The sequence below is a fragment of the Episyrphus balteatus genome, chromosome 2 (assembly GCF_945859705.1).
Source record: "Episyrphus balteatus chromosome 2, idEpiBalt1.1, whole genome shotgun sequence".
NCBI lineage: Eukaryota > Metazoa > Arthropoda > Insecta > Diptera > Syrphidae > Episyrphus > Episyrphus balteatus.
Window position 1 is genome coordinate 113,954,876 of NC_079135.1, and position 27,378 is coordinate 113,982,253.

Below are 27,378 nucleotides of genomic sequence, written 5' to 3' on the forward strand. Positions count from 1 at the left end.
TTATTTTTTTTTTTTATAATTTACACATTCATTTGTAAGAAGAATACAAATAACTTAAAAAAAAAATAAAATACTAATTAAAGACAGGAAGTTAATTAATAAAGGCATCAGTATCCGGTATTTGGCAGGGACAGTTCAATGCGTACTATTTTACATATGCACCGAGGCGATTTCCTGTGCTGGTACCGCCTTTCGATTGGCTTCTTCCTCTTTGCACTGTTCCATATTTACAACAATACAATCATAAGCTGGTGGAGGGATATCACACTTGACCACACTTTCATAACTAGGTGGTAGTGAATCCACAATTCGAAGGATATCATTTTGCGAGTTAATCTATCAAAAAAAAGGAAGAACATTAATATTTTTGTCTGCACAAACCTGCACAGAACTTACATGTTGTATATTATTGCCAGTTGTATTTGTTGACAATCTAGAGGAATCTTCAAGTGGACCAGTCCACATGCAGACACCCATTCGATGGGTGACATAGCCGCATATTAATACACTTATTAACAGCATACTGACTCCAAGGGCAAATACTAGCCATCTTGTTTCTGAACTTTCTTCCCATCGATCTTGCATGTGTTTCTCCAACTGCAGGGCACATAGTATTAGAATTGGAACTGCAATTAATGCGACGAGAAGATCGACTATTGGACGTTGCTGGCCAGGATTTTGGTGGATAACCATTCTGAAAGTGAAAAGAAAAAACATTGTTAGATAATACTTTGTTTATAAATTTGAAAATTATTTTGAATGTAATCTTATTTGCGTACAATGCAAGTTGCTTATCTCTAATTTAAATATTTACTAAAACGAGATCACGTTTTTTGAGAATGGTGTTTTGTTAAAAATCGCAAAATTAAATAATCACCACAGATCGGGGGGTCAGTTCAAGAGATACACTGCGCGTCACTTGAATAGAAACAACATTTTTTCTTTAGAAAATAGCGATTGGCGATTGAGGTAACATAGTAGATTTTTGGTTTTGCATTTTCAAAGAGGAACTTTTAACAAACAATATTCTAAAAACATAAAACCAAAAACAGGAACTGTATGGCTACTAGTTGCTTTTTTTTCGCATTACTTCACAAAAAACAGTGGGTTGTTTCGCAAAATCGCGAAAGATATTGAAAAATTTGCCAAATTTGGATGAGAATATTTTTAAAATATCGTAAACTAGTAATTGAATAAAAAAATAAGACAGGTGAGACCCAAATCAAGAGCAGCTGCAATTTCCTTCACTTTGTCGCTAAAATCATGTAAGTTATAAAAGGTGCACAACATTAAAAAAGCCTCAAAATGCAAAATAACATTTTAAGTTCCACTAAGATAACAAAAAAGTTAACTATTTTATAGTTGCATTCGAACTGAAAAGAAGTGAGGTAAAGAGTGGTTTTTTAAAAGGAAAACATAACAACTCAGATGGACCATGTTAATATTAGTCCTATTTCAATGGTTTATGAAAGAATAACTTTTATCGCATCGCCACCAAAGGGCACTAAAATGTGTTATAGTAATACGCTTTGTTTTTGTGATGTGCAATAGCAAAATTGAAGTTTCACGCTTCGAAAAAAGATGCAGACTTTAACAAAGAAATAATGGTAGAAGCTCTTGGCAAGTTTAAGAACGTCTAAGAACAACCGTCTTAGAGATGGCACAAGGATAGTTCCAGCAAAAACAACGCAATGGAAACAAAACAGATGCATTGCGGATGAAAACGAAAGTTTATTTCACTTATTCAATCCTTAAACTGTAGAAAATGTCATTTTCTTAATTTGTAAGAAGTAACCAAACACTTATCACTTTCTCAAATTAGGTCCACGATTGTGTACAGTACAAGTGCATTTTCAATGTTAAATTCTATTTATGCATTTTCTGTGGTGTCTAATTGTAGCTCGTAGCCCAAAATTGGTTATAATGTGTAAATGTCAAAGCTTAATATTGCTTTATTATAAATTAGTGTTTTCCATGATTTTTCATGATTTTTATCTAATTTAAGAGCTTGTTTCTATTCAAGTGACGCAAAAAAAAAAAACACTGTTTTTTGTGAAGTAATGCGAAAAAAGCAACTAGTAGCCATACGGTTTCTGTTTTGGGTTTTTTGTTTTTACAACATTGTTTGTTAAAAGTTCCTCTTTGAAAATGCAAAACCAAAAATCTACTAAGTTACCTCACCAAAGCGCCAATCGCTATTTTCTAAAGAAAAATTGTTGTTTCTATTTAAGTGACGCTCAGTGTACACAATTAAAATTATAATATGGGAACAGGTAAGTTTTATATTTTGATATATGTATGCAGCGTTCAGTATAGTAATGATTAATGAAATAAGTACCTATTTTAAATTATTGTAATTAGAAGAAAATTCGAGAAGAAATTTTTTATAAAATTATAATGAAAAATTTTAATAAAAAGGGGGTTAGCTTATTACGATTAACCTGAATACTGAAAAAAAGAACGACAGAGCCAATGTGCTACTAAAAGTGAAAGAACAAAAATTGTTCAAATCCACTTAAGTTTTATTCAATTCTGTAAAAAAATTTCAGACATTGCAAAAAACACAGCCACACAAAAAAAAAAATAAAAGTCCTGACCTGGGGTTGCGACTATGTTTTTCATATAGTTTTTGGGTCGCTGAAACCGAATCCGAAGTCTGTTTTTCTTCATCACGTCAGGTTTTCGAGATAACCTCAAAAATGTCACGAACAAAAAAAATTGTTTTTGTTTTTTTTGGTTTTGACATTTTTTGAGAATATCTCAGAAACCTGACGTGATAGGGCAAAATTGACTTCGAATCTGGATTCAGCGACCCAAAAACTATATGATTAACATATTCGCACATCCAGATCAAAGAAAACAATTTTTTTTTGTTCGTGACATTTTTTGAGGTTATGTCGAAAACCTGACGTGATGAAGAAAAACGGACTTCGGATTCGGTTTCAGCGACCCAAAAACTATATGAAAAACAACCCCAGGTCAGAACTTTTATATTTTTTTGTGTGGCTGTGAAATTATTTCAATTTATTATAAAATTGAATAAATTGAAAAAAAAAAAAAGGTAATAATAACATATGAGTTTCCTCCTCGTTCTGCAATCAAAAAAAAAAACGTTTATTTGCTTGTCTGAAATACATTATTTAATTAATTTATTTATTGTTTATTTTAAGTATGTTAGTTTTTTATAAGACTTTAAATTCCACCCATATTTGGATTGAATTTGGATTCAAAATACAGACAGATCTGTCATAGTATCATGTATCACTAATGACCCAATTTTATTTTACTAAAAATACAGAATACCTTTAAAATTAATTATATTTTATTTACTATACATATTTAACCATTTTGCAAAATTAATTATTTTCTTAAAACAGGATTTTTTCAGAATGTTTTGCTTCTACCAATTTTTTTCATAAAAAAATAAAATGCACGACTGCGGTCGCACGTACTTGCTCTTATGCTAAAAGTAACTCTAATGTTAAAGTTGAATTAAACATTCAAGAAAATGAGAAAAAATTTTAAATTTGATATTTTCAAGAAATTTCATAAGTAGTGTAAGAAAATAAAATCTGTTTTTGTAATTAATTAAACATTCACCGTTTTAAATGATGTTTTACAAAAAACCAAGTATGCCATTTTATTTCTTGTACTTGTCCCAAAAGTTAACGTCGAAACGAAAACGGTAGATAGGGTAGGTGGTGACAGTTATCAGAAAAATAATAAAAAAAAATCGCAGTCATATATTTTGTGAGTTATGAGCATTCGAATAAAAAATTATAAAAAATTTCTAAGATTTTTTAAATAAAAAGTTGCTGTCATATACAAAGAAATAATAAATTTACACTTAAAAACGAAATTTCGAAATATTTCACTACCCCAGTTTAAAAAAAATGATTTATCAAAAAAAAAAAAAAAAGTTGAAACATTTTTTGAAAATTTTATCAAATTTTAATATTTTTTATAAAATGTTTAGTTGAAATCGGGTTAATCTTGTTGGAGATATTCAGAAATAAAAAAAAAGCGGTTCTATGGTAGGTACCGGAGTTAATAACGGTTCTAAAAATATTTTTTTTTTTATTTCAAAAGTTGGGTATTATCTGTAAAATTACACAAAAAATTGTTTTTGAAAAAAGTTACTTTTCTATTTCCGTTATATGGCAGGTACCGTTATTTTGGTCCTAAATTTCAATTTCACCTCTAGGGAATCCCTAAAACTGTTAACTACAGATGGAAAGACAGAATTGCGGGACCAACTTTTTTGGCATTCCATCTTCGTTAAATTTATCAATCACATCATTTGTATTTATATTATGTATGTATGTCAATTATAGAACAAATTTTTAGTAACATTTGCCTTATAAATATAACAATGTTAAGCCACCTAAAGTCTGTCGAAAAAAAATTAATCTCATTTGTGAAATTATATTAAGTAACTTCTTATTTATAACTGGCCTCATTTTGTATTCATTTAAATTTTATTTAATCTTCAATACAAAGATTTATTTTAATTTACAAATTCAAACAAATTATTTTTAATTGACAAGAAAAAAAAAATAACTTATGAAATTAGTTCCAATTCAAGAAAACTGCCTGATATGTATATAAATACCCACTCATAAATAAGAAAACTTTAGTTCCTTATTCTTATACTGTTTAAGCGGAAAATTTCACGTTATGTAAGATTGTTAACAAAAATAACTATACACACTTGAAGCTCCAATTTATTCACACTTCATTAAATTTAATGTCACCATTTAAAACAAAATTTTAATTTGTATGAAAATACAGTCACTGTTTTGATTTTTAATAGGGGCTTTAAATAATAATGAAGAGTGATTGAATGAAGCTGCTTACCGATTGCGAGATATTTCAATTAAAGGATTTACGTACAGTCCTTCCATTACAAAAGGATGTATCTATAAGCGTATCTATTAACGTGTATTAACTAAATAATGTTAAAATTTAAAATCTATTTAACTTCTTAAAATTCAAAAATTTTAAATTAATTAAATTAGAAAATTGTATTATTTTTAAACTGTCTCGTAGGTACCGCACAAATATCCTTGAAATAATTAAATGAAATGACAAAATATATTCGAAAACTCTTTTCTTTTCTTATCAAGAAAAACCTTTTTCTTATCAACTTGTTCAAATCAAAAGCAACTCAAAACTCGCCTACTCTCTTTATGACATTTACTACGTCGTAAATCATACCCCTTTTAGGTTATTGATCTTACAGATTGCAAAAATTGTCACCTTTTTTATAAATAAAGAAAAGACAGTAAAATAATCGTGTGATCATTTCAAATTCACCTTTTTTTTAACTTCTTATTGATTTCAATCGGAATTAGAAATAATATCAGTCAGATTAGTTATAAACAGTTTTTTTTTATTTGAATTTCTCCAAAAATAAAAAAAATTACATACCTTGGATCCATTGGCGTACTTGCAATCATATCAGCAGATAAATGAATTCTCATGATTTATTTTATTTATTATTTTTTTTTTAATTTAAGGGAAAATTCTAACAACTTTTGATTTCTTAAAAGTGTCAACACACCCAAATAGTTTTTGAGGAGGATTTATAATTATTAAAGTGTTATGCATTAGTAATGCGTTTTTATCACTGAAAAATTAATTTAATCAATAATTTTAATTTTTTTTAACCACAACAAAAAATATATATAACGATTACCGGCTTTCACCATAATAATAAAAATCTATTTTTGTCGATTTAAACTGGTTTCAAGATAGTAGGTTTTTTTTTGAAGTAAAATTAATAAATAAATAAAACAAATAAACAAACAATGCACTGACAAAAAAAAATAAACGTCAAAACAAATGCACCAAAAATAATACAAACAAACAAATTTTTCCTTTTGTTTTATTAATTTACCTACGTACTTCTAATTACTTTAAAAAAAATTTTTAAAAATTTGTCATGTTTGATTAAAATGTCTGTTTAAATATTGAATTTAGACACTTTTTTTTGCATCATTATTATTTTCAGCTGTATAACTCCTACGTGGGTGGATTTTTATTTGACCTTAAAAATGTTTGATTAAGTTTTTATTTGTAAACATACATACTAAGTGAGGGGAAAAGGTGGACAACATTAGCATTTCACTTCAAGGTTTAAATCAAAAATGTTAAAAGACTTTTTCGATAAGACTGCTTAAGAAAAATTCCTTAAGCTTTTTTTTAGTAGAAGAATGTTACGCATACGCCCCAGTGACCTTATAAGTTAAAGCCTTCAAACATTGAGAAATAACAATCCTATCGCTTATTAACTTATAAATGTTATTATTATTTTTTGTTAAAATAAAATGTCAATTGATGAAAGTTCGTTTACTGTAGTACTCTTTTACTGGTTTACTGTGTTTTAGTTTACTGTGTTTTAACAGTTTTTTTTTTATAATTAAAATAAAAGCAACTTTTATATTACGTTCAGTGTACTGTTAAATTTTACTGTGTGATCAATTGTACATTGACTTGTAAATTAATTGACCTTGATTATTTTTTTTTTATTTTTTGTTTGAGTTGTTTTGATCAATAATAAAATTGTATTATATTTTTAGTATAATTTTAATTTTGATAATTGTGTTATCAGTTGTTGTCGATTTGATTGTATATCTTTTTGTATTATTGTTATTATTTTATTTTTATATACAAATTTGATATCAAAATATTAAAAACGTATGATTCGTAGGTCATGAACAGTAGGTATTATTTGAACGGGTTCATTGTAGTTCTTAATTTTTTTTTTTTTGATAATGATTTTCGTAATAAGTATATTGATATTGGTTATTCACCTCAATCATTTTCAGAAGTTTATATTCATATAGATAATAGCAATGGGAAATTTAGAATATTTATCTATATAGTGAGATTTCTGTAATATTAAGTGAAATGAATGAGCCCATCTTTCACATCTCAAAAATTATTGAAAAAGCTTTTTCTTATCAATGAACTTCGTTTCAGAGTAAAAGTTTTTTTTCATGTACTTTCGGAATTCAAAATTGCACGTAAGCCAGCTGCTGGTCGCTGATATGTTTAATATTTTATTTTTGATTAAATTGTGAAATAAGCTAATCATTTGGATTAATCTTGATGATACATTATTGATCAATATAATTTTTTTTTATTCTATTAGGATACTGACTTTGATTTTAATTCACTAATTGTAAGTTAGAGGGTCAAAATTGTGTATGTGCCAAATTTCGGTTTTCTAAAATTCTGTATTCTGTATATTTAAAAATTCTGTAACTGTGTAATTCTGTTAATCCAAAATTCGGTTTTCCTAAATTCTGTGAATATAAATTTTTTTATTTTTCCATTCACATAGTTTTAGAATAGAATAATGTGGGAGAATCATTTATTTATATTTATAAAAACTTGAAGATCGGTGTTAGTTTATACTATAGTATAAAGATTTAATGCTAAAAAAGAGTCACAAACGTTTATTTAATTTTGGGAAACTGAAAACAATTGGCACAAATGTATTCAATTGTAAGAAAATACAAAAATTGCCGGGTACTTTCGGTCGGATTGGTTCCAAATATCTAGTCTTAAATTGTATATTCCACAAAACGTACGAACTTTAATTCAGCATGCCCAAATCAGCAAATCAGGTGTTTGAACTTTTTCAACTTTAACAAATAGATTGATTTTTGAAATTTTGGATTTCAGAAGTGAGTCAACAATATTGCTTTTGGCAACTATAAACCAATATAATACCATGAAATAAAGTTGATGACAATTTATATCTGAGAAGCAGAATATTTTTGACGTTTTTTTTTGCCGAAACGAAAATCCTCATAAAAAAGGCGCCACGAAATCATAAACCTTCGATATGCTTTTGAATTTAGAGGACGCACATCTACAAGCATAATTTAAATTTTTACCAGATTATTTGGAGCGTTTTAACACATTTTCAAAAAATTTTTTGGTTCGAACATTTTTCTTGATGGAAAACAGTTTTGATGAAGTCATCATAGCTAATATACTACTTCACAAATTTGACAAATTATATTGGAGCATGGAGGAATCCGTTCTAAAGTGTGTTTAAATGTAGAAAAGTAAAAAAATAAAACGGGTTTGTTAAATCACTTAAAATAATCGTAATCGTAACCAGCAAATCCATTTTGGTTTAGGCCCTAGACGAACAGACAAACAGGCAAACAGACAGAAGGACGGCATGGCGAAAACCACTTTTTCAACTTCTAATACCATCGTAATGTAGGTAGGTACCTACTTGATGCCCTTTTGCTGTCGAAACAGCAAATTTTTTTTTGAGTGGATTTTTTGGAACCTAAATTTTCAAACAAAAAAAAAAAATAAATTTTTGTGACAAATGATGTTTTTTTTTAAAATATGTAGTAAAAATGGGTTTTATATTTTTTTTTACAAAATTAAGCATTAGTTTATTTTGTATACCTTCCATAGTTTGGTGGATTTATTAATTGATCCATTTTGCTGCTTTTCTTTTCTAAATATTTAAAATTTTAAAACGAATTAAATAAAAAACTTTATGAATTTTAAACTTGAAGTAATTATCATTAGAAGGTACACCATAAAAAAAAAAGAATTTTTCTTGGATTTTTTTTTTCAATTTAAGATAAAATAAAAATAAAATTATTAAAATATGTTTAAAACCAATTTTAAAGAGCTAATGGGCTTAAAATGCATCGATGTTCGTAATGCTTGATTGATATTTCTTTGGTAACTTAATCCCTCTAATCTAAAAAAATTTTAACTTTAAGAAGATTTTGTGTTTTAGGGTTTTTTTTCATTCCATCATTTTCTAGAATTCATCGCAAACAAATCTCTAATCTTATCTCATTCGTAAAGCTTCTGTTTCCTCGGATAACAAAAATATACATAATAACAATTAATCACAATAAAACTAAGACATCAACACATATTTTTGCACTATATTCTTCTTATCACTTAATCTTCATTATAGAGTAATCAGCAATTACTGTGAATGAAGATATTTTTTTTACTATACAAAACAAGTTTACGATATTACATTTGACGTTGGTAATAAGAAGTCAAGTCTTGTGATTTTTTTAAACCAAATATTTAAACTTAAATATAAGTAAAATTCTTATCAAAAAGATTCAAAGAAAAAGAATTTAACTGATTTCTTCTGAAAAAAAGTTTGTAAACTTTCCCGCTTTTTATTTAAATTCTTGAGAGATTCTAATTTCAAGATGGGTTTGGTGTGATTAGATCTCTATTAGCTCAGTTCTGAAAATTCCTTAATATCAAACATAGTAGTTTTATAGGGGTACACAAATGTATCTCGAAATCGGAGAGTTACGAAAATTAGAATCAAGAGCCGGATTTTTTTTTTAACTCATACAAAAAATTTGAATTAAGACATTTCTTTTACATCATTATTTTTTTTAGCTGTATAATTCCTACCTTAAAAATGTTGCATTTCCAAGGTTTAATCAAAAACATTAAAAGACTTTTTTGAGAAGACTGCGTAAGAAAAAATCCTCAAGCTTTTTCAGAAGAAGAAAATGTTACGCATACGCCCCAGTGACCGTTTGCGTTAAAGCCTTTAAACATTGAGAAATAACAATTCTATCGCTCATTAACTCATAACTTTTATTATTTGTAATTAAAATGAAATGTTAACTGGCTTAAAGTCCGTTGACTGCTACAAAAATTAGAATCATACAACAAAAGTTGATAATGCATAAACATTTAGTGCAGATAAACAATATAAAAAAAAAAAATACTAAAAATATTTTGGATCCTTATCCGAATGCAATTCTTCCAACAAAAAACAAAAGGAAAAACCGGTGGATTTTTTTAAGAAATTTTCACAATCACATTCATTATAATTAATAAGCACAATAAACCTTTTATCAGACCTAGTAAATAAATGAGGACATAGTCAGATATCTTTTTCATTATTTTGTTAAGTCTTGATCACCTCTTTGTTTATATTTCCTTTATTACACCTATGTTTGATCAGATTTATTTCCAAAAAAATACAAGTAAATTTTTTATACAAAAGCAAAAAAAGAAAACATTTATCTCTTTTGTATCTCACATAAAGGTAAGGTGTAGGTGGGTATGTACAATTTTTATTATTTGTATCAAATTTCAACTACGTCAAACAGAATATTTTAACAGCTTTTACCATTATATTTCATCTAATTCAAAATTGAAAAACCAACAAAAAAACAGAATTATTAGTTATTTATTATGGTGAAATTTCCGATCAATTGGTTTGAATAAAAAAATGTTAAAAAAACCTTTTTTTTATTGTCAATAAAAAATTTATGTTTGTCACAATTTTGTGGTGATAAAAATCAAAAAATCACCGCTAACCACTACACGATTATTAAACTTGAAATGTAACAAATTAAATTATATTTTTATAAAAAAATAAGAACAAAAAAAATATAAATCTAAGTTACAATCCAACCGAAACGACAGTCTGCGTATAACTGAGAAAAAAAATCTTATTACCCAGCGCAGTAGACGTTATTTTTTTTATTTGGATTTTAATTTTATTTTTTATATAGGTAAGGTAGGTGTGATGACACCTTGCGGTTGCGGTAGAATAACCAGCCAGTTCTGGTGTGCACCGAACATGAATCATGAACCAATTTTTTTTTTTATTTTTTTGTTAACTGACATTTTAAAGGTACGTACTTGCTATAGATGGGTTAATATGCAGCCGGTCCATAATTAGATAAATCTATTTCTTTTGTTAGAGAAAACTTTTGGGGATTTCCTACTTTTTTTTTGAGACTTTCATTTGAATTTTTAAACTTTAAACTTAACAACTGGAACTTCTAATTGAATTGATGTAAGAACAGTACCTTTTTAGTGAAAGTTTAATGTTATTTTTGACTTTTAAGTTGTCACACTTGAAATGTGAAGTGTTTTAAAATTAGATCATGCGTTAAGTTAAACTTTGCAAACTAAAGAACTCAACTGTTGATAAAAAGTCAACTTTTTTATGTACTGAATGTTGGACTCAATGAGTGGAAGAAATGATTTTTGTTTCATGTTTTTATTGAAGTCCACTTTAGACGCAAGGATTTTACACCACTTAAATTGAAAAGAAGGACAATAGTTAACATAACGTTCTATTGGCATTCTTACTACTGAGTTAACTATAGTTTACCAACAAAAACAAGCTTATTTATTCGATGTAAACTATTGAAAAAGTTTGTTTTTTAATCATGTAGGAGTAATTTGAAGAAGGTACTTTATGTAACTAAAGGGTGACTTGGTACCAAAATATAGTCTGATGATTGGATTGATTACAGTTTCAGGATAAACGTTTGGTTTTCAAACGCACAAGTTCTTGTTGTTTTATAAACCTTCTATTCTTAAAAATGGCAGCAAACTAATAGCTTGGGGCGTATGACCCAGAAATAAAAAAGTAAATTTAGCGTACTAAAAATACGTTGAAAAACTATGTTTTTCAAAAATGTATCCAAGTTAAATTTATATAAAATCGTTCTTGAAAGTGTGTAAAAAATAATGACCGCTTAAAAGCTATAGCATTTCAAAGTTTATATTCAACCTAAAAGTATGCAACATTTTTTAAATAATTTTTTATTCTCAAAATTATTTTTATGAAAGGTGTTAAAACTCCGAATGCTCTTATAATTAAGATATTTTTGTACAAGAAATGTACGAAAAAGTTCTTGTGACGTAATACTTTTGTTTATTCAAAAATGTTGGTTTGACATGACCAACTGGAATAATCTGGGTTAATTCAATATTTTTAAACCAAACTTGGATTAAAAATACACGAAAACTTTTTGTTGAAAGGGGATCAGTAGAACTTCTGTGTTCGAATTAAAAGTGAGAATCTTAAATTTGTAAACACTCTTAATACCAATAGAATAATTGAGTTCATTGCACTAATATTTAATTTTGGTAATAAAGCAAATCTTTGGAAATAAAATATTCTCAAACTAGGTCTGTTTGGGTACTCCGCAAAATAGAAATATTTACCGATTCTCAACACTTTAACTTCAATTCCGGTTTGCGAAAGAACACATAATCTCCTACTCTTGTGAGTTTTAGACCAACAAATTACTTCGAAAATTAAGACTTCTGTCAAAAACCAAACTAAAAAAATGAAGAAATAAAAATATTTGATTAGACACAGTTGTTAAAGGTGATAGTTTTCGAAAAATATTCATCAGTTGTGTTAGTAAAATCGTTATTTTAAATGTTTTTTCGAAGTTTAAAATTTAATCTGTAGGTATATCGCTTTTTACATATTTTAAAAATCAATTATTTTGTTTACATTTTTTGTATTCAAAGACTTTTTTGGTACTTTTGCACAATATTCCTTTCTCTTTCAACAGGCACGTGCGATAGTTATTAATTTTTATCAATAGTTAAAGCATTAAACTTTAAAACATTTATTTGGAATCAATGATTTCGGAAATTTTCCTAGAATTTTCTTAAAAAATAAAACGATATTTTATTTTTTTTATTTACACAAAAATTTATTTTATTTTTTTGTGTACCTATCACAAATCATTCAGCCACCCTGTATAAATTCGCAAAATGTGAACAAATAAGAAATTATCAAATTATATAGAAAAATACTTTTATGGAGACTCTTAGAGAACCTTGGCATGGTAAAGTTTTTTTTTATGTTTTGTTTATTAGATAAGACATCACTTGGGTAAATATTGTGAATTAGTAGGTTAGCATTTCTCTATTGCCAATTCAAATTAAATTGATAAGATACAAAATGAGCACATTTTACTAATTAAATACACGCATTTAATTATGATTTATATTTTAAAAAGGATTGTAAAACGTGAGAAGTGTTTATTTACAGAAGGTGTTTTTGAACATTTTTTTAATAATTATAATGTCAAGTTAAGCATTCGTAAAAAAAAAAAAACAAAAACAAACTTGAAACAAAGTACGGTGTTAGATAAAACAGATTTCTGTCTGTTTTATTTGTTCCAACTTTAAAGAGGCGTTACCTAAATGGATATGTCGATAGTGTTCAAACTCGGTATTTTTGAGAGAGTCTGTAGTGAAGTTTTTGAAATGTTATAAGGAATGAGAAAACTATACAAAGTTTGTGTAAATAAAAATAAAATGCACGACTGGGGCCGCACGTACTTGCCCTTGTAGTTTAAAGTATCTTTATCTTAAATAACTATTGGAAATTAAAGATTTTCGTTAAATTTTGAAAAAAAAAAAAATAAAAGTAAAAAAATTCCATTCAAAAATTTTTTTAGTTCAAAAACTTTTTTGATTTTTTTTTACTTACACTTCAAAATGTCAAAAATATCTCTCTGCAATAAATCTCTCTGCAATAAAATAAATCTTTCTGAATAAAATTGGCTTAGCCTTTGATGAAATATACGACATTAACTTAAAAATACATAAATTTGGCAGAAAACGGCAACGCCATACCGTTCTCCGAAATTTTTGTGAAAAACTAAAAACGCAGTTTTGTTAGAATCATTAAGACTATATCAAACAATAAATTTAATTGAAATCGTTGCAATAACTCATTAACGATACACGGGAAGACCCGACATTAACGATTAAAACTACAAGCGTACTTTTTGAGAAAAACTAAAAACGCAGTTATATTAGATATAGCTACGTACAGCATTACTTGTGTCAAATTTAATCAAAATCGTTAGAGCCATTTTCGAGAAAATTGCAATACCTCGAAAACTTTGTATGGGAGGTATACGTTCTAGGCGAGATATTAAAAAACAAAAAAACCAACCTTGGAAATTACGAAAAAACTATCTGTATCAAATTTCATGAAAATCTGCCGAGCCGTTTAGGCTGCAGCTACTTGTACAGATGGACGCACGGACGCACCGACGCACAGACCGACGGATGCATGATGAAACCCACTTTTTTGGACTTCTCGATTATCGTAATGTTAGTTTTGATTAAAACCTCGAAATTTTTTTTTGACACGAAGCCAATACTTGCCCTATAGAGCAAGTAAAAATTATATAATTTTAATAAAGGGAAACTTAAAATCAAAAATTAAAAAATTTAAAATTATTTTTAGATTTATGTGACATTTGTTTTTTTTTTTAAGTTTAAGTTGGTAAAAAATAATTATTAGGTAAAATTGCCATATCAACTTTATTTTTAAATTTCTTCTTCAAAAAATTAATTGTAAAATAGATTCTTATTAATAAAAGTTCTTATTCTAAAAATGCATTTTAATTAAATCAAGCTGCTTTCTTTTTGGAGCTCAAACTTGTTAACGAATTTATTTTTCCTTTGAAAACCGAATTTTATGTTATTATTTTTTTTAATTTGAAAACTTTAGCAACTTAAACTCTAAGATTCAGTTCATCTGGTCCAATCGTTCATTTTTTTAATACAAAAAATTCCATGACAATTTTTTCAAAAAGAATGATACCTATCAGTGAGATGTGATTGGGAATTTAAAAAGAAATTAAGAAAACCCGATGTTTTCAAAGTAGTGTCGATATCCAAATAACTTAAAAATGGACGGTCGAAACTGAAAAAGTTTTGATATTCCGAAACCATGTCCGGAGAATTCGATATCTTATAAAATGCACGACTTCAATGAAACACGATGGATTCACCTACTTTATGAACATTCAGTTGGCTTAACCTTTGCCCAGTAAAATATTCATGACCAACGACCATGTAATTTTGATTTAATATCACAAACATTTGAATGAAAAAAAAAAAACAACAAAAAATTGCTGCCTTTAATACTAAGAATATGAAAATAAAATTTCTCAATATTTTGTCTACTACCTCAATTTATTTTGTCACGTTGTTTACATTAAAGCTTCTTGCAGAACAATCAATTCAAAGTCCAACTTAATTTTTTTTGTTTTGATACCTGACCATACTTTGATGATATTAAACACGGACGGGACTTTTTTTTCCTGAGTCATGATGCAACTTAAGCAAATTCACTAACTTGCGATGCATTGTTCACATGCAATTTGTATATTTAGTTGTAAAGAATATTTATATAAAAAAATGTCAAATTCTTATTAAAAAAAAAAACTAATTACATGATGAAAATTTTATTAATTACCTACATGAAGCTATATTAAGTAATTTTATCATGAATCTTCTCGTAACGTAGTAGTTAATATTTTCTATTGAATTGATCTTATATTTTCCAGTAAAAAGTTGTTATGTTACAAAGAATTATTTTGAACACATGCTTTTATCAGCTGAGTTTAAATTGTATTTTTTACTCTACTTGTATCTTAATTATGGGAGTTTTTTTTCTCAAAGTGTATTACGTATTTAGTACAATTTTTATTATTTATTATAATCAAAGAGAAACTGGGCCTTATTTGCTCGCAGTAAATCTAAGCTTAAGATCCTTATCATCTGAATAAATGCTCCACCTCCAATATAATCTAAATGAAGTCATACTGATGCTTAAGATGAAGATAAGATTACTTTATTGAAACAGGAACTTTGCATTTTATTGAAATTTATAACAATTTTTTGTAAAAAAATGAAATGATGACTTGAGAATTATTTAAAATGATTTAAAGTAGCAAGCATACCTTTGTACCTTAAGGAGTATATAGCATTCCATGTGATGAACTTAATATTTGTTCAGGTTTTTTTGTTTTACAATTGTTTTTTTAAACACACGTACTGGCTTTCTGAGTTTACCAAAAAACAGATATCTTATAATACTTTACGTATACAACAACTGAATAAATTTTATAATTTTACTGTGTGTTTTTGTGTAAATATTTATTCATTTTTTTTTTTTCATTAGAGCTGATTTTTTTAAAAATCAGACAAACGTAACTTATTGAATATTTTAGTAAATCAAAGATAAGGAAGATCTTTAAATTCTTTTAAAAAAAATGCACTAAGGGAGCGGTTCTTAAAAGTTTTAGACAATGGAACCCTAAACAAGTTCCAAAATATGTTTTAGACTCAATTATACCAAAAAAACGAAAGACACTTATTCAAAATCCTTTTTTTGAATTTTCAGTATTGCACTGAATCTTATATGATGAATCTATACAATCTTTATCTATACAGGGTGTCCCGGAATAAGATAAGGAAAATTTATGAGTTGATTCTTCGCAATAAAATTGAAAAAAAATAACTGGCTCTAGCATGCATTTCAAATCAAGGAGGACCCTTGAAATATTTGTTCTAAATGTGTTTTAAATAAAAATTAGCTTAAAAAACAAAAAATAATTTTTCTATATTAAAACTAAAGTAAAAAACACACGTTTTTTAAAGGATTTTATCGGGTACATATTTTAAAATAATATGTTTATGGCTTTTCTGGTAAACTGTGAAAAAATTAAGTTTATAAAACACTTTGTTTACTACATATTTCTTGAAGAAAATGAGCCTCAACAATTATAATGGGCAAGAAGTAAACAGATTTATAAACTAATATCTGAACAGCCAAAAAAATATCAAACAGCATTTCTTCTAAAAAATAAAGACCACTATTATTCACAGAGAAATTATAAGGAACAAATTTAACCAAAATTGAACCAACCAACAGATCACTTATTTAAATTAGTTAACATTATTTATATAGTCCTTTCTGTACAAATTTATGAAAAGAAAAAGAAGAAATTTAGGAAATTGGCGGAAGCTGTGTGTATTTCAAAGAATTTTGAAGTTTAAAAAAAAATCGAAAAACTTGCGTTTTGAAATCTTATAAAATAAAATGAAAAAAATGTTTGAAAATCACTATAAGAAAGAAAATCACGCAGAAAGCAAATCATTTAAAAACCTCTCAAAATCCGCTCGGAAAACGTTTTAAAACCATTAAAAAGCAAATTGAAAAATTGAAAACCTTCCGGTAACTGCTTGAAATTTAGTTTCAACTTGTTTCATATCGTTTTAAATTATTTGATATGTGTTTTAAAGTTATATAAAAGTGGTTTTGCAAAGAATTCTTAATTAAGTCTTAAATAATTACATGTGGATTGTCTTGAGAATCATTCCATATTTTTTTCTAAAAGAATTTCTATAGAATATTCATTATACAAAAGCGTAAACTTTTACATTCCAAGGCATCTTTACAATTTTACATTATCATCTTAAACTAACAAATGATTTATACAAAGATTTTGCTTAAACTTTACAGGAAGTTAGTAATGTCTTTTGTTTATTAAATTATGATATTTTTTATATATGGTACGTCATAAAATCTGTTAAAATCTCCGTCAGAGAATATCTCTATTTTATCTTCAAAAAAAAAAGGTTAAAAGAACTCAGTAACCATGAGTTTTAAAAATAAATCTCTAAGGTTCATGGATACACCGATAAGGTTGCTTAAAGTCTTATAAATTACCTAGATATGAATGAACAGAAAGATAAAGCAATTAAAGTTCATCGGCTTAATAGGTACATCTAGAAAATTATAATCCAGAAGCCAGGGTAATGTTCAACCAAATTTTATAAAATTGTTGGCACTAAAAATTTTGTAACAGAAACCGTTTCTTTCATGCCATTTTTGACTTCCTTCAACCATCTATACCAAAAAAGCGTGTATATACACCTACATCATTACCAATATAATGAAAGAAAAGTATTTTGAGCCTTAAACTCAGCAGCAATGTTTTGCAAAATGTTGTGAAATCTTGGCTGTTAAATAATGGAGCCAAGTCCTCAACGTTATTTCTTTTCTCACATAAATACTGGGCATCACAAAAAAAGCCACTAATATTCCTTTGAATTGGTCATCAAATTTAATCTTTTTCGGCTTTTCATATTAATTTGTTGTCTTTCTGCTTTAAATTAGAGTAATAAATTTGTCACACCAACCTTGTATAAAAATGGTTCACTTGTCAATCGATTTGATCAAATGCAGCCCCATTATTCAATCAAATTTAAAGTAGATTTATCTACTATAAAGATTCAAGAGTGATGCACTACTAAACATGTCCAAAAGTGAAAAAGTAAATCAATCGATTCTAAACAATTTATATGTTAATCGATTTGATACCGCCATGTACCAATCTCTCTAAAAATCACAAAAAAAAAGTTATAAAAAAATTCGTAATTTTATAATCTAAATAAAATTATAGAAAAACCAGTTAAAGTCGATCAAGAGCATTTCATTAGAGTCTTTATCTGAAAAGAATTCAAGATCAAATAAACATCATTCCACGCGTATTTGAAGTAAATTTGTTGCTTCACAGCATTCACGAACAATTGACTTTGAGTCTATTAACCTTTAACTACTTTATATCACTTTTATTTTGTAAACATAAAAGGAGTGTTAATTTTTCTATTCGAATTTTAAAAGTTATAAAGTCATCTTTTAGCATGCTATTAACAACTTTGGTAACTAATCACTTTAATAAATAAAACTGTCTAACTTTTGGCATGAGTTTCATAGAAAGTGAAAGAATATTGTCAATTTGACGCTAAAACTTTTAGATTGAAGTTTGTATAGCAAAAAATAATTTATACACTCTCCGATTTTTAAATTAAATACATTATTCATATTAGTCTATATGAAGATATGAAAAGAGAATGCTGAATAATTTATTTATTCAAAAAGAACAAAGCCAATGAATGAAGAGAAATCATTTATTATAAGTAGGTATTACGGTTAATAGAACGGTTAAGATTGATTTATGTACCATCTTGCAAGGTTTGTTTTAAATATTAAACTTTTAAGGATTTTGACCTGGTAAAAAAGATGTTAAGAGATATCCAGTGAAAGAATCTTTGGTGATATTTGGTCGAATATTTTTGCCAAAGTTAACTATTTTTTACTTAACAAATAAAAGCAGTATTTTTGAATTAATGAAAACTTAAAAAACTATTTAACAAAGAGTTAATAACTTGGAGAAACCCCCCAAAAAATAGAAGAATTGATATGAAAAGAATTGATTCCGCTATCAATAAGCCAATTTTGAAAAAGCTAAAGACTTCTTATTTATTTGGGAACAAAAAATAAGAAGAGTAAAAAATATTGCCTAGAATAAAGGTTGAAACTCATGCGTCATATATACCATAGTAAACAAAAAACAATAATTACTATGTCTTTCTCATGGTCAACTGTAATTTGTACAACACCTTGTTGTCTGATTTAAAATCTTTAATTTAAATCAGTCGTCAGATATACTTAAACCTACGTCATAAAAGCTTTTCAACGAGCCCCTTTTTTAAAATACATTAATTTATTTTTTGACGATTGTCTTTATAGTAGATATTCGCTCACTTATTTCATAAGCGTTTTGATTCTCACTCAATTCAATTTCCACACACCATATGACTTTTTTTCAACTAAATTATAGTTGCTCTTTTTACTTCTACCAATTTACTGGTATCAATTACAAGTTGAAATTCTATGTGGAAAAATGTTTTGAGTGGGCTTCAATTTGATCAACATGCACTTTTATAATGTAAAGATAAACTAAAATTGAAATGGAATTTATTTTCAATCAAGTGTTTTGAAAGTGATGTAAATTACACTTTAAAAGAAATTGTCACTATTGTGTTATTGTTTTTTAGTACGTCAGAGTTTCAATTATAGCTTATCAGAGAGAGAGATTGCTTTAATGATTTTTGTCACTTTTTTAAGTTCCAAGATCTTTTTGTGTTGGGAAAGGGAAAAATTTTGTAGTTTTTCATGAGAATCCTTGTTGTTCATTTTTATTTAAAAAACATTAGAATTGGGATTAACATCTTCCAAAAATGTATTTAAATTAAACATTTCCTTGTTCGAAGGAGTAAAGTTTTTTTTCAGTGTAAAGGTGTAGCTTTGTCTAAAGAAACTTTTTTAACCTCCGAAGTTCTTGCTTTGGGTCCTCAAATTTGTATTAGTTTATTTAATGAATGAAATTTAATGAACGATTTAAGCATAATTGCGTACAAACGTACAACTTTCTAGGTAGAGTCATTTGGGGTAAGAGCGCGCACTGCTTATATCTCGAGTTGTATCAAAAAAAAAACTAAAAATGAGGAAATCAGCGCTTAGTAAGTTACAACAAGGAAATGTTAAAAACAAAAAATAAGTTGTACGGGAAAAGTGTGTGGCGTCGACGTGGGAGCGTTATATACCGAGAGTAGCATATATTTTTGAATTGTGGCTATTTATATTTGATTTAAGTCAAAAATTTGTTAGATTTTGTTATCATATTATTGTTTTCTTTTTTTAACAGGACAGAGAAATTTGAAACTTGAATCTTGAGGAACGAAGGTTGTTATTCCTGAATTCCAAAAAAGAAAGGCCGTAATCTTTTAATTTAATTAGAAATGTTTTTTTTTTTTTGTTTTGTTTTGTAAATAAAGTTAAAGTTTTTATATTTGAATTTAATATGGTTTTTCTTTAATATATTCATTCATTTTAGTGAAAACTTGGAAGTTTTGAAAGAAAGTTTTGTTTAACTAGGTATAACATAAAGATTTTAGAAATTTTGTTACCGTAAACTGTCAAGACTCCTATTAAAATTTTATATAAAATTATAAAATATAGGTTTATTAAATGTAAAAAACTTTATGCTGATATCTCTTATAGAATCTTCACGATTTTGCCTTAAAGTGAAAAATGCGCGCACTCACCCCAACTGACTCTATGTACTTGTATTAAGCCGTTGAACTTAAACTGTTCTATTTTTGTGTTGATTCATATCTAGGCAATCTTTAAAAGTAAAGTAATCTTATCACTGTATCCATGAACTTAAAATTGGTTTTGTTTTTAACTCAAGGTAGCTAAGTTCTTTCAACCTTTTTTGTAAAAGATAAAACTCCTGAGCAAAATGTTCAAAATGTTAAAAACTTTTACTAAACATGGAGACATTTCTCTTACTTCTTGAAAAGTTTGGACACAAAGTTGACAAAAGTTATTTGTTGGTTTAAGATGATAATGTAATATTGTAGAGATAACACTGGCATGGCCAACAATTTTCTACTGTCTAAAATTGTTCAGAAAGAAATTATATCACATTGTATGGTTAGGAGTGAAGCAAGTCCAAAAATTTCATTGATTTATTTCTAGCAGCTTTGAGATATGTATTTATTTTTTCATACAATTTTTTTAGTTCAGTTTTTGTGTGGTAAAAAAACTTGGAAAAAATCACAGATCACGGATAAAGAAATAATTTTTATAAAAAAAAAATTGAAAAATAGGTTTTTGGAAATAAAAAAATTAAAACGTTAAAAAAATTGAAAGTCAAGAAAATGGTTCTATGGTAGGTAGGCATTAGGGTGTCCGTTATTTCCCAAAGTGATGTTTTCGGGGATGACACCCCCTAGATCGAAAGCTTAGGGCCTAAATAAGGGGAATTTAGCAAAAAAAAATTTTTTGGGGGTCATTAACCCATGCCTCTAGGGTCATACTTTCCCCATACAAATTTGTATGGAAAATTTTTAACTCATACATAAAATTTTTTTTCTCTCGCGTTAAATCATATATTTTTTTAATGTTTGATAATTCTGGTTGGAAAACAGTTACTTTAAAAGATCACATTCAAAATTTCCCGTTAAAAATTTTGTTTATATTTTATTTCGGTTTTTGAAATTATTAGCTGTTTTCGTGGTTTTTGCTTTCACCTATCACACAATTTTAAATGCAGTTTTATTGTTTTTTAATTCTTTTCAAATATTGCATTCAAAAATTTGTGAATAAATCAAAAATTTCAATTTTTGAAATTTTTTTTTGAAATTTTTGCCGTTTTTATACGTTTAAATTTATTTTTCTCGAACTAAAAAAGATATGTTTACAATATTTTTATTGAATTTTATTTAAAAATTATTCACCTAAAAAATTGCATCAAAAAAGTTGCAAACAAGGAAGGGTAAAGTATTTAATAATATTTATTTATTATAAAAACTGCAAAAACTAAAAAAAAAAAATTCAAAAAATTTAAATTTTTTATTTATTCACAAATTTATGAATGCAATATTTGAAAAGAATTAAAAAACAATAAAACTGCATTTAAAATTGTGTGATAGGTGAAAGCAAAAACCATGAAAACAGCTAATAATTTCAAAAACCGAAATAAAATATAAAAAAAAATTTTAACGGGAAATTTTGAATGTGATCTTTTAAAGTAACTGTTTTCCAACCAGAATTATCAAACATTAAAAAAAAATATGATTTAACGCGAGAGAAAAAAAATTTTATGTATGAGTTAAAAATTTCCCATACAAATTTGTATGGGGAAAGTATGACCCTAGAGGCACGGGTTAATGACCCCCAAACAAATTTTTTTTGCTAAATTCCCCTTATTTAGGCCCTAAGCTTTCGATCTAGGGGGTGTCTCCCCCGAAAACATCACTTTGGGAAATAACGGACACCCTAGTAGGCATAGGCACTGTTAGTAAGTCACCAACAATTTGAATCTAGAGAGCTAGACCATGGTACAAATTTAACTTAGGACAGTTTGGCAGATATTGTTACTGCTACTAGTATTTCAAAGTGTCAATCTTTGTGTGAAGGGTATTTCTTAATACGGAGAAATAAGATACAAATAACTGTTCTGGCACCTGATTAAAATACTAATCAAACATTAAGTCAATTCTTGTCTCATTGATCCCATAAACCGTTTCTGAATAGACTACTGTTTTAATAACCAATATTGACTATGAGTAGCAAACTTATTTTGTATTCATGCTAATTTGATGGTTCATTGATCGCAAAAACCGGTTTTTCTCATCATCTACCAAATTTACTTATCAATAAGCCAATGTCAGAAAAAATAAATGCAAATTTACAATCTTCTTCAAAACCAATATAAAATATTTGCTTTATAACCAAACATAAACTTGTACAATAAAATATTCAATCACACGACTCGATATCTGACTAACCTTTTTTTTTAACTTCCGCCTATGATGTCTCATGTGTAACGATCGTTTCACTCTAGCCTAGATCAAGGCTATGCAGCAGGTCAATGATTATATCAGAAAAATTATTATACAAAAAAAAAACTAGAAACTAAGAGGTGGTAGATAGACGACTAATAGTTGGCGGTGTATCCGCAGTAGCCGGTATCAATCAAACAACCAGCTGCTGCCAAACAACCATGAGGTATTGTTTTTTTATTTCAGAAAAAAAGAATAAAAAAGAAAGAAAGAAAAAACGTCAGTTGGTGGAGTTATTAAACACACCGGATCCGGATTCATTCTTTAGTAATTAGAAAAATAATACTTTGAATACTGAAGAGAATTATAATGAAATTCAAATATTGCTGATAAATTTTCTTCAGAAATATTGTCTGCTAGCCCCCAGCTATTACTTGATAATAAAATTTCCCATTGACACTGGATGACGTGCTGATATCGTCGTTTTTATTGTCTTCCAACAAAACATCTGTTTACTTTTGCTTTGTCAGTAAAACTCTTCCAAAATAAAATAAAAAAAAAAATACTTTAATCAACAAACATTAAAAAAAACAACAACATATGGTATTTGAATGAAAAACAGAAAAAAAAATCTACAAAAACCAAACAACCTGTTATGTCTTCCGTAAGGTATTTTTTTTTTTTTTTGTTAATTCTAAAATATTCCAACCCACTGCTTCAAGCAAATCTAAAACTTTTTATTTCCTGCTCTCACCTAGAATCATAATGGGGGAAAAAATATTTCAAAAATGTTTATATAATTACCATTGCCCTGGCGCTGATGGTTGGCCTAAAAACCTAATTAAGATTCGTTTCCCTTTGACTGTCAGTTTAAAAATCAGCAAAAAAAAATAATAAAAACAAAAACAAAGTTTTTAAAGAATTATAATGGTATAGAGGCTTTATTTCATATATAGCATGATAACATAAATTAGGGGCTTTCGTACTATATTATTTGTTTTTGTCAAACACTTATTGGCCCGCATATTGTTTTCAAGATCAAGTATACAACTACACTTTATAATATTCTCCAGAATGGTATATTAAAATCTTTCAAGGTATCAGGGCGTTATAGTAAAGGTTTTTTAATCATTTTTGCGTCACTGTAATTTTATTGTCTTATTTGTGTTTTTAAACAAAAATATTTATTCAAATTTGTGATATTTGTTGTGTTATTACATTTTTATTGTGAACTACAGATTTAAGAATATCAAAAACAGATTTATTTCAACAAAGGGTTTTCATAATAGTAAATAACACTGGTTTACAAGGGTTTTGTTGCCGAGACAAAAAATATACTTTGCTGAACTCGAATCCGAAGTCAGAAACAATTAATCAGCCCCCGTGTTTTAAATATTACCGTTAGAAGATTTAAAAAAACGTTTTTTTGAGTACTTCGGACCTTATTCTTTTATATAAGATACATTTTTTCAGCATATTTAGTAACGGTTTCTATTAGAACTGTTTTCCAATACCTTTCAATACCTGTTTAAATCTTTTCAATATCTTTTTTATTGCTCGAGATATCTTAAAATGAAGTTAGTGGGTTTGGCTTCATATATCAATCATAAAGGAGATAATAACGTTTTAAAATTTCTGTGATAGATATAATATGCCAAACAACTGAGGATTTCTTGGGCAGTAAAAAAATATAGGAAAGATTTAAACAGGTCTTGAAAGATGGAAAATAGATCTTTTAGAAACCGTTAGATTCATTTTTTTTCCTTCGGATTTGAGTTCAGCACACTGAAATTCTTCAGAAATGTATATTTTTGTTTCGGCAACAAACAAAAAAATTCAATTTTGCTAACCAGTGTTATTATTTCATAAACGTGTTTCGATAGAATGATTTTGGTATTTTGAATGGTTTTTCGTTGAAAAAAAACCTAGAGGTTTCTCCTTATCAATGAAAGCAGTTATTTGTGTTTAAATATTATGTAGTTGAATGAATAGCTGTAAAGTATCTACTTAAGTATTTTGGTACTTAAGTACTTTCAAGTACAGTACTCGGTACTGGTACTGGTACTTAGATACTTGGTACTGGTACTTGAAAAAACTTCAAGTATCGGTTCATAAACTGGCTGAGCACAAAAAACTGCATTAAATTTCCTGCCAAACCTAACCTAACCTAACCTTCCCGCCAAACTACGAAATTAGTATGGTAGTACTACAGACTAGACACTAGACGAACGTTCCCTTAGTTGGTGGTAATCTCTTTTGAAAACGGAAGCAGGGTTCGAAAAATAGTATCAATTGGAATGATGCATTGTTATATCGTGGTTACAAAGCCTAAAGTCAGTGTTAAAATGGACAACTGACATTGATAAATTAGGGTACTAGGCAACGATGGAGGATTTTTTAAATACCTGTTATAAAAAAGCCAATAACTATTTACAGAATTGTGAAATTATTTTGATTTTGGTTTTTATTACCTAGATCAGGTTTTAAAAAATACCTCAAAATTAAGTAAAAATGATTTGTTTTCATACTTATTTAGAGAATAGAAAAAAAAACACTATTGCAAGATTTTAACGTTTGCAGGGATATCTGACAACTTTTTTTTTAAATGCTCGGGTCTAAAGAATAAGCACCGCGGTTTTGCCAGAAAGTTAGAAGCTTATAATATAACCAAATAAATAGAATGTTCAATATCAAATACATTAATCATGTATCAATTAAGAAAAAAAACTTCATTTAAACCTCACAACCGGAAGTAAACTAATTGTAAGGTAAATAGGGTAGTGCACAGCTAAGCTGCAGCATACACGGAGGCCTATTGGCCCATTGTGATCCAAACTAATTGTAAGTTAACTTATGAATGATATCACTCTTTTTCTCGAAAGTTTGAAGGTAGGTACTTTTATCTAAATTGGACTTCTTTAATCGTTCTACCATCATCCATGGTCAGTAAAGTTTTTAAATGTCAATCGAGGAGATTTCCGAGTATTATATCCGTTAACATGTTGCCCATCAATTGTTGTTCGCTGATGTTATGCGCGTTAAACACTTTCTTAACCCTTTTTGAACATTGCACACTATTCACCAAAGGCCTTTTCTAACATTATCAAAATGTATTAAATTCATGATATCGACTTGACACCTGATTTAAAAGTTGCACTAGATATGCTTCTGATTTCGATGTCAGCAATCTCAGTTTTCATATACATATTTGACTTACAATTTTACTTCCTTAAAGTTTAACAGATGCCACTGAAGTTTCGTTAAAGCTTTATAGAAGCGAAATCATAAGTTTGGAAGTAATTATTGATTGATACCAGTTTATACCAATTAGTAGATTTTACTAATCCACCAAATACAGCTTATTCTTAACTTGTGTTTCTGACATTTATTTCCTATATTTTTCTGCAATCCAATAACATTTTAAAAATCCCCTAGATTTATTACTGTTTTAGTTTTATACGAGTTTGCTTTGTGTAATTAACTGGTATAAAAAAAACTAAATAGTCTAGTTTATATCCAGTTCTGCTCCATGTACTCTGAGCTCTAAATAGATAGTTTTATAATCACCGAAATATTTGTAAAATAATGGCTAATAAAATAAAATTTTCAGCTTATAAGTATAAACTAGTCTAATATTCAATTTGATAATCCCAGATGTAGTTTGATATTAGGTATTTAAAAAAATTTGCTTCCAAAGTCCTATGTCATTAAGCTAATGAATTTATTTGGAAAATTCAAATTCTTAAAATAGGAGTTTGCATCTTATAGGTAGCTGATGTCATTCAAAGTCTCTTATTTCTATTTATTCTACAAACTTGTTGTTGAATCATAAAATTAAAAAAAAAAAAAATCCATGTTGTTCTTGTCTTGCATGTTTTAAACATAGATATAATTTTGATAAAATCTAAAATATGTAATTCTTCATAATTATGCAATGCATTTATGAATAGCTAATTGCCTTATTACTCACTAAATATACACATTTAACTAACCACCTGACAGATGACAGTTGCCCGCATTGATTATTATAGTTCTTTCACACTTTCGAAAAAAAAACACCCTATATTTCGACATTCTTAAAAAAGCTTACATCATTTATTAAAGTTTCGCTTTCAAAACAAACATAAACACAAGAATGAAAAAAAAAAAATTAAGAAGACGATCGATAACATAATAATAAATGTGAGCTTGTAAGGTACACAAAAAAAAAAAAAAAAACAAATTGAACTTTTATTTAGTATTTGTTTGACTTACTTGTAACTTTTTTTTTTATTTATGTTGTTCTGACGAAGTTTTTCTTTTAAATTCCAATGCAACACAGACTGCACAGAGATACCAATTTTTCGTAAACACAGACTCTCTACTCAAGTAAGTATAATCGCAATGAGGTCTTATCACATTAGTCGAATGCAAAAATAGATTTTTTTTATTTTTTTTTCAAAAAAACAAAAAAGTCTTTATCGAAATAAAATACAAAAACATAGAACAACTTTAGAGTAAGAAAAACTAGGTGAATGGCCTCAGTTAAAAAAAAAAATATGCAATGCGTTTTTTAAAGTGAATTTATAAGTTTTAATG

The 27,378-nt window shown here is 27.5% G+C and overlaps 1 protein-coding gene across 2 annotated transcripts; it reads right to left on the reverse strand.

The window, feature by feature from the left end:
* Positions 1-27,081, reverse strand: LOC129911161 (uncharacterized). 2 transcript variants are annotated; one of them, XM_055988869.1, is made up of 3 exons: positions 27,055-27,081; positions 397-694; positions 1-336 (listed from the first exon to the last, which is right to left on the reverse strand). In XM_055988869.1, the coding sequence occupies exons 2-3, from the start codon at positions 691-693 to the stop codon at positions 151-153; spliced, it is 483 nt and encodes a 160-aa protein (XP_055844844.1). In that variant the 5' UTR covers position 694; positions 27,055-27,081; the 3' UTR covers positions 1-150. The 2 variants fall into 2 exon arrangements, with proteins under 2 accessions (XP_055844844.1, XP_055844843.1); XM_055988868.1 differs by lacking the exon at positions 27,055-27,081 and adding an exon at positions 5,431-5,623.
* Positions 27,082-27,378: the final 297 nt, after the last annotated feature.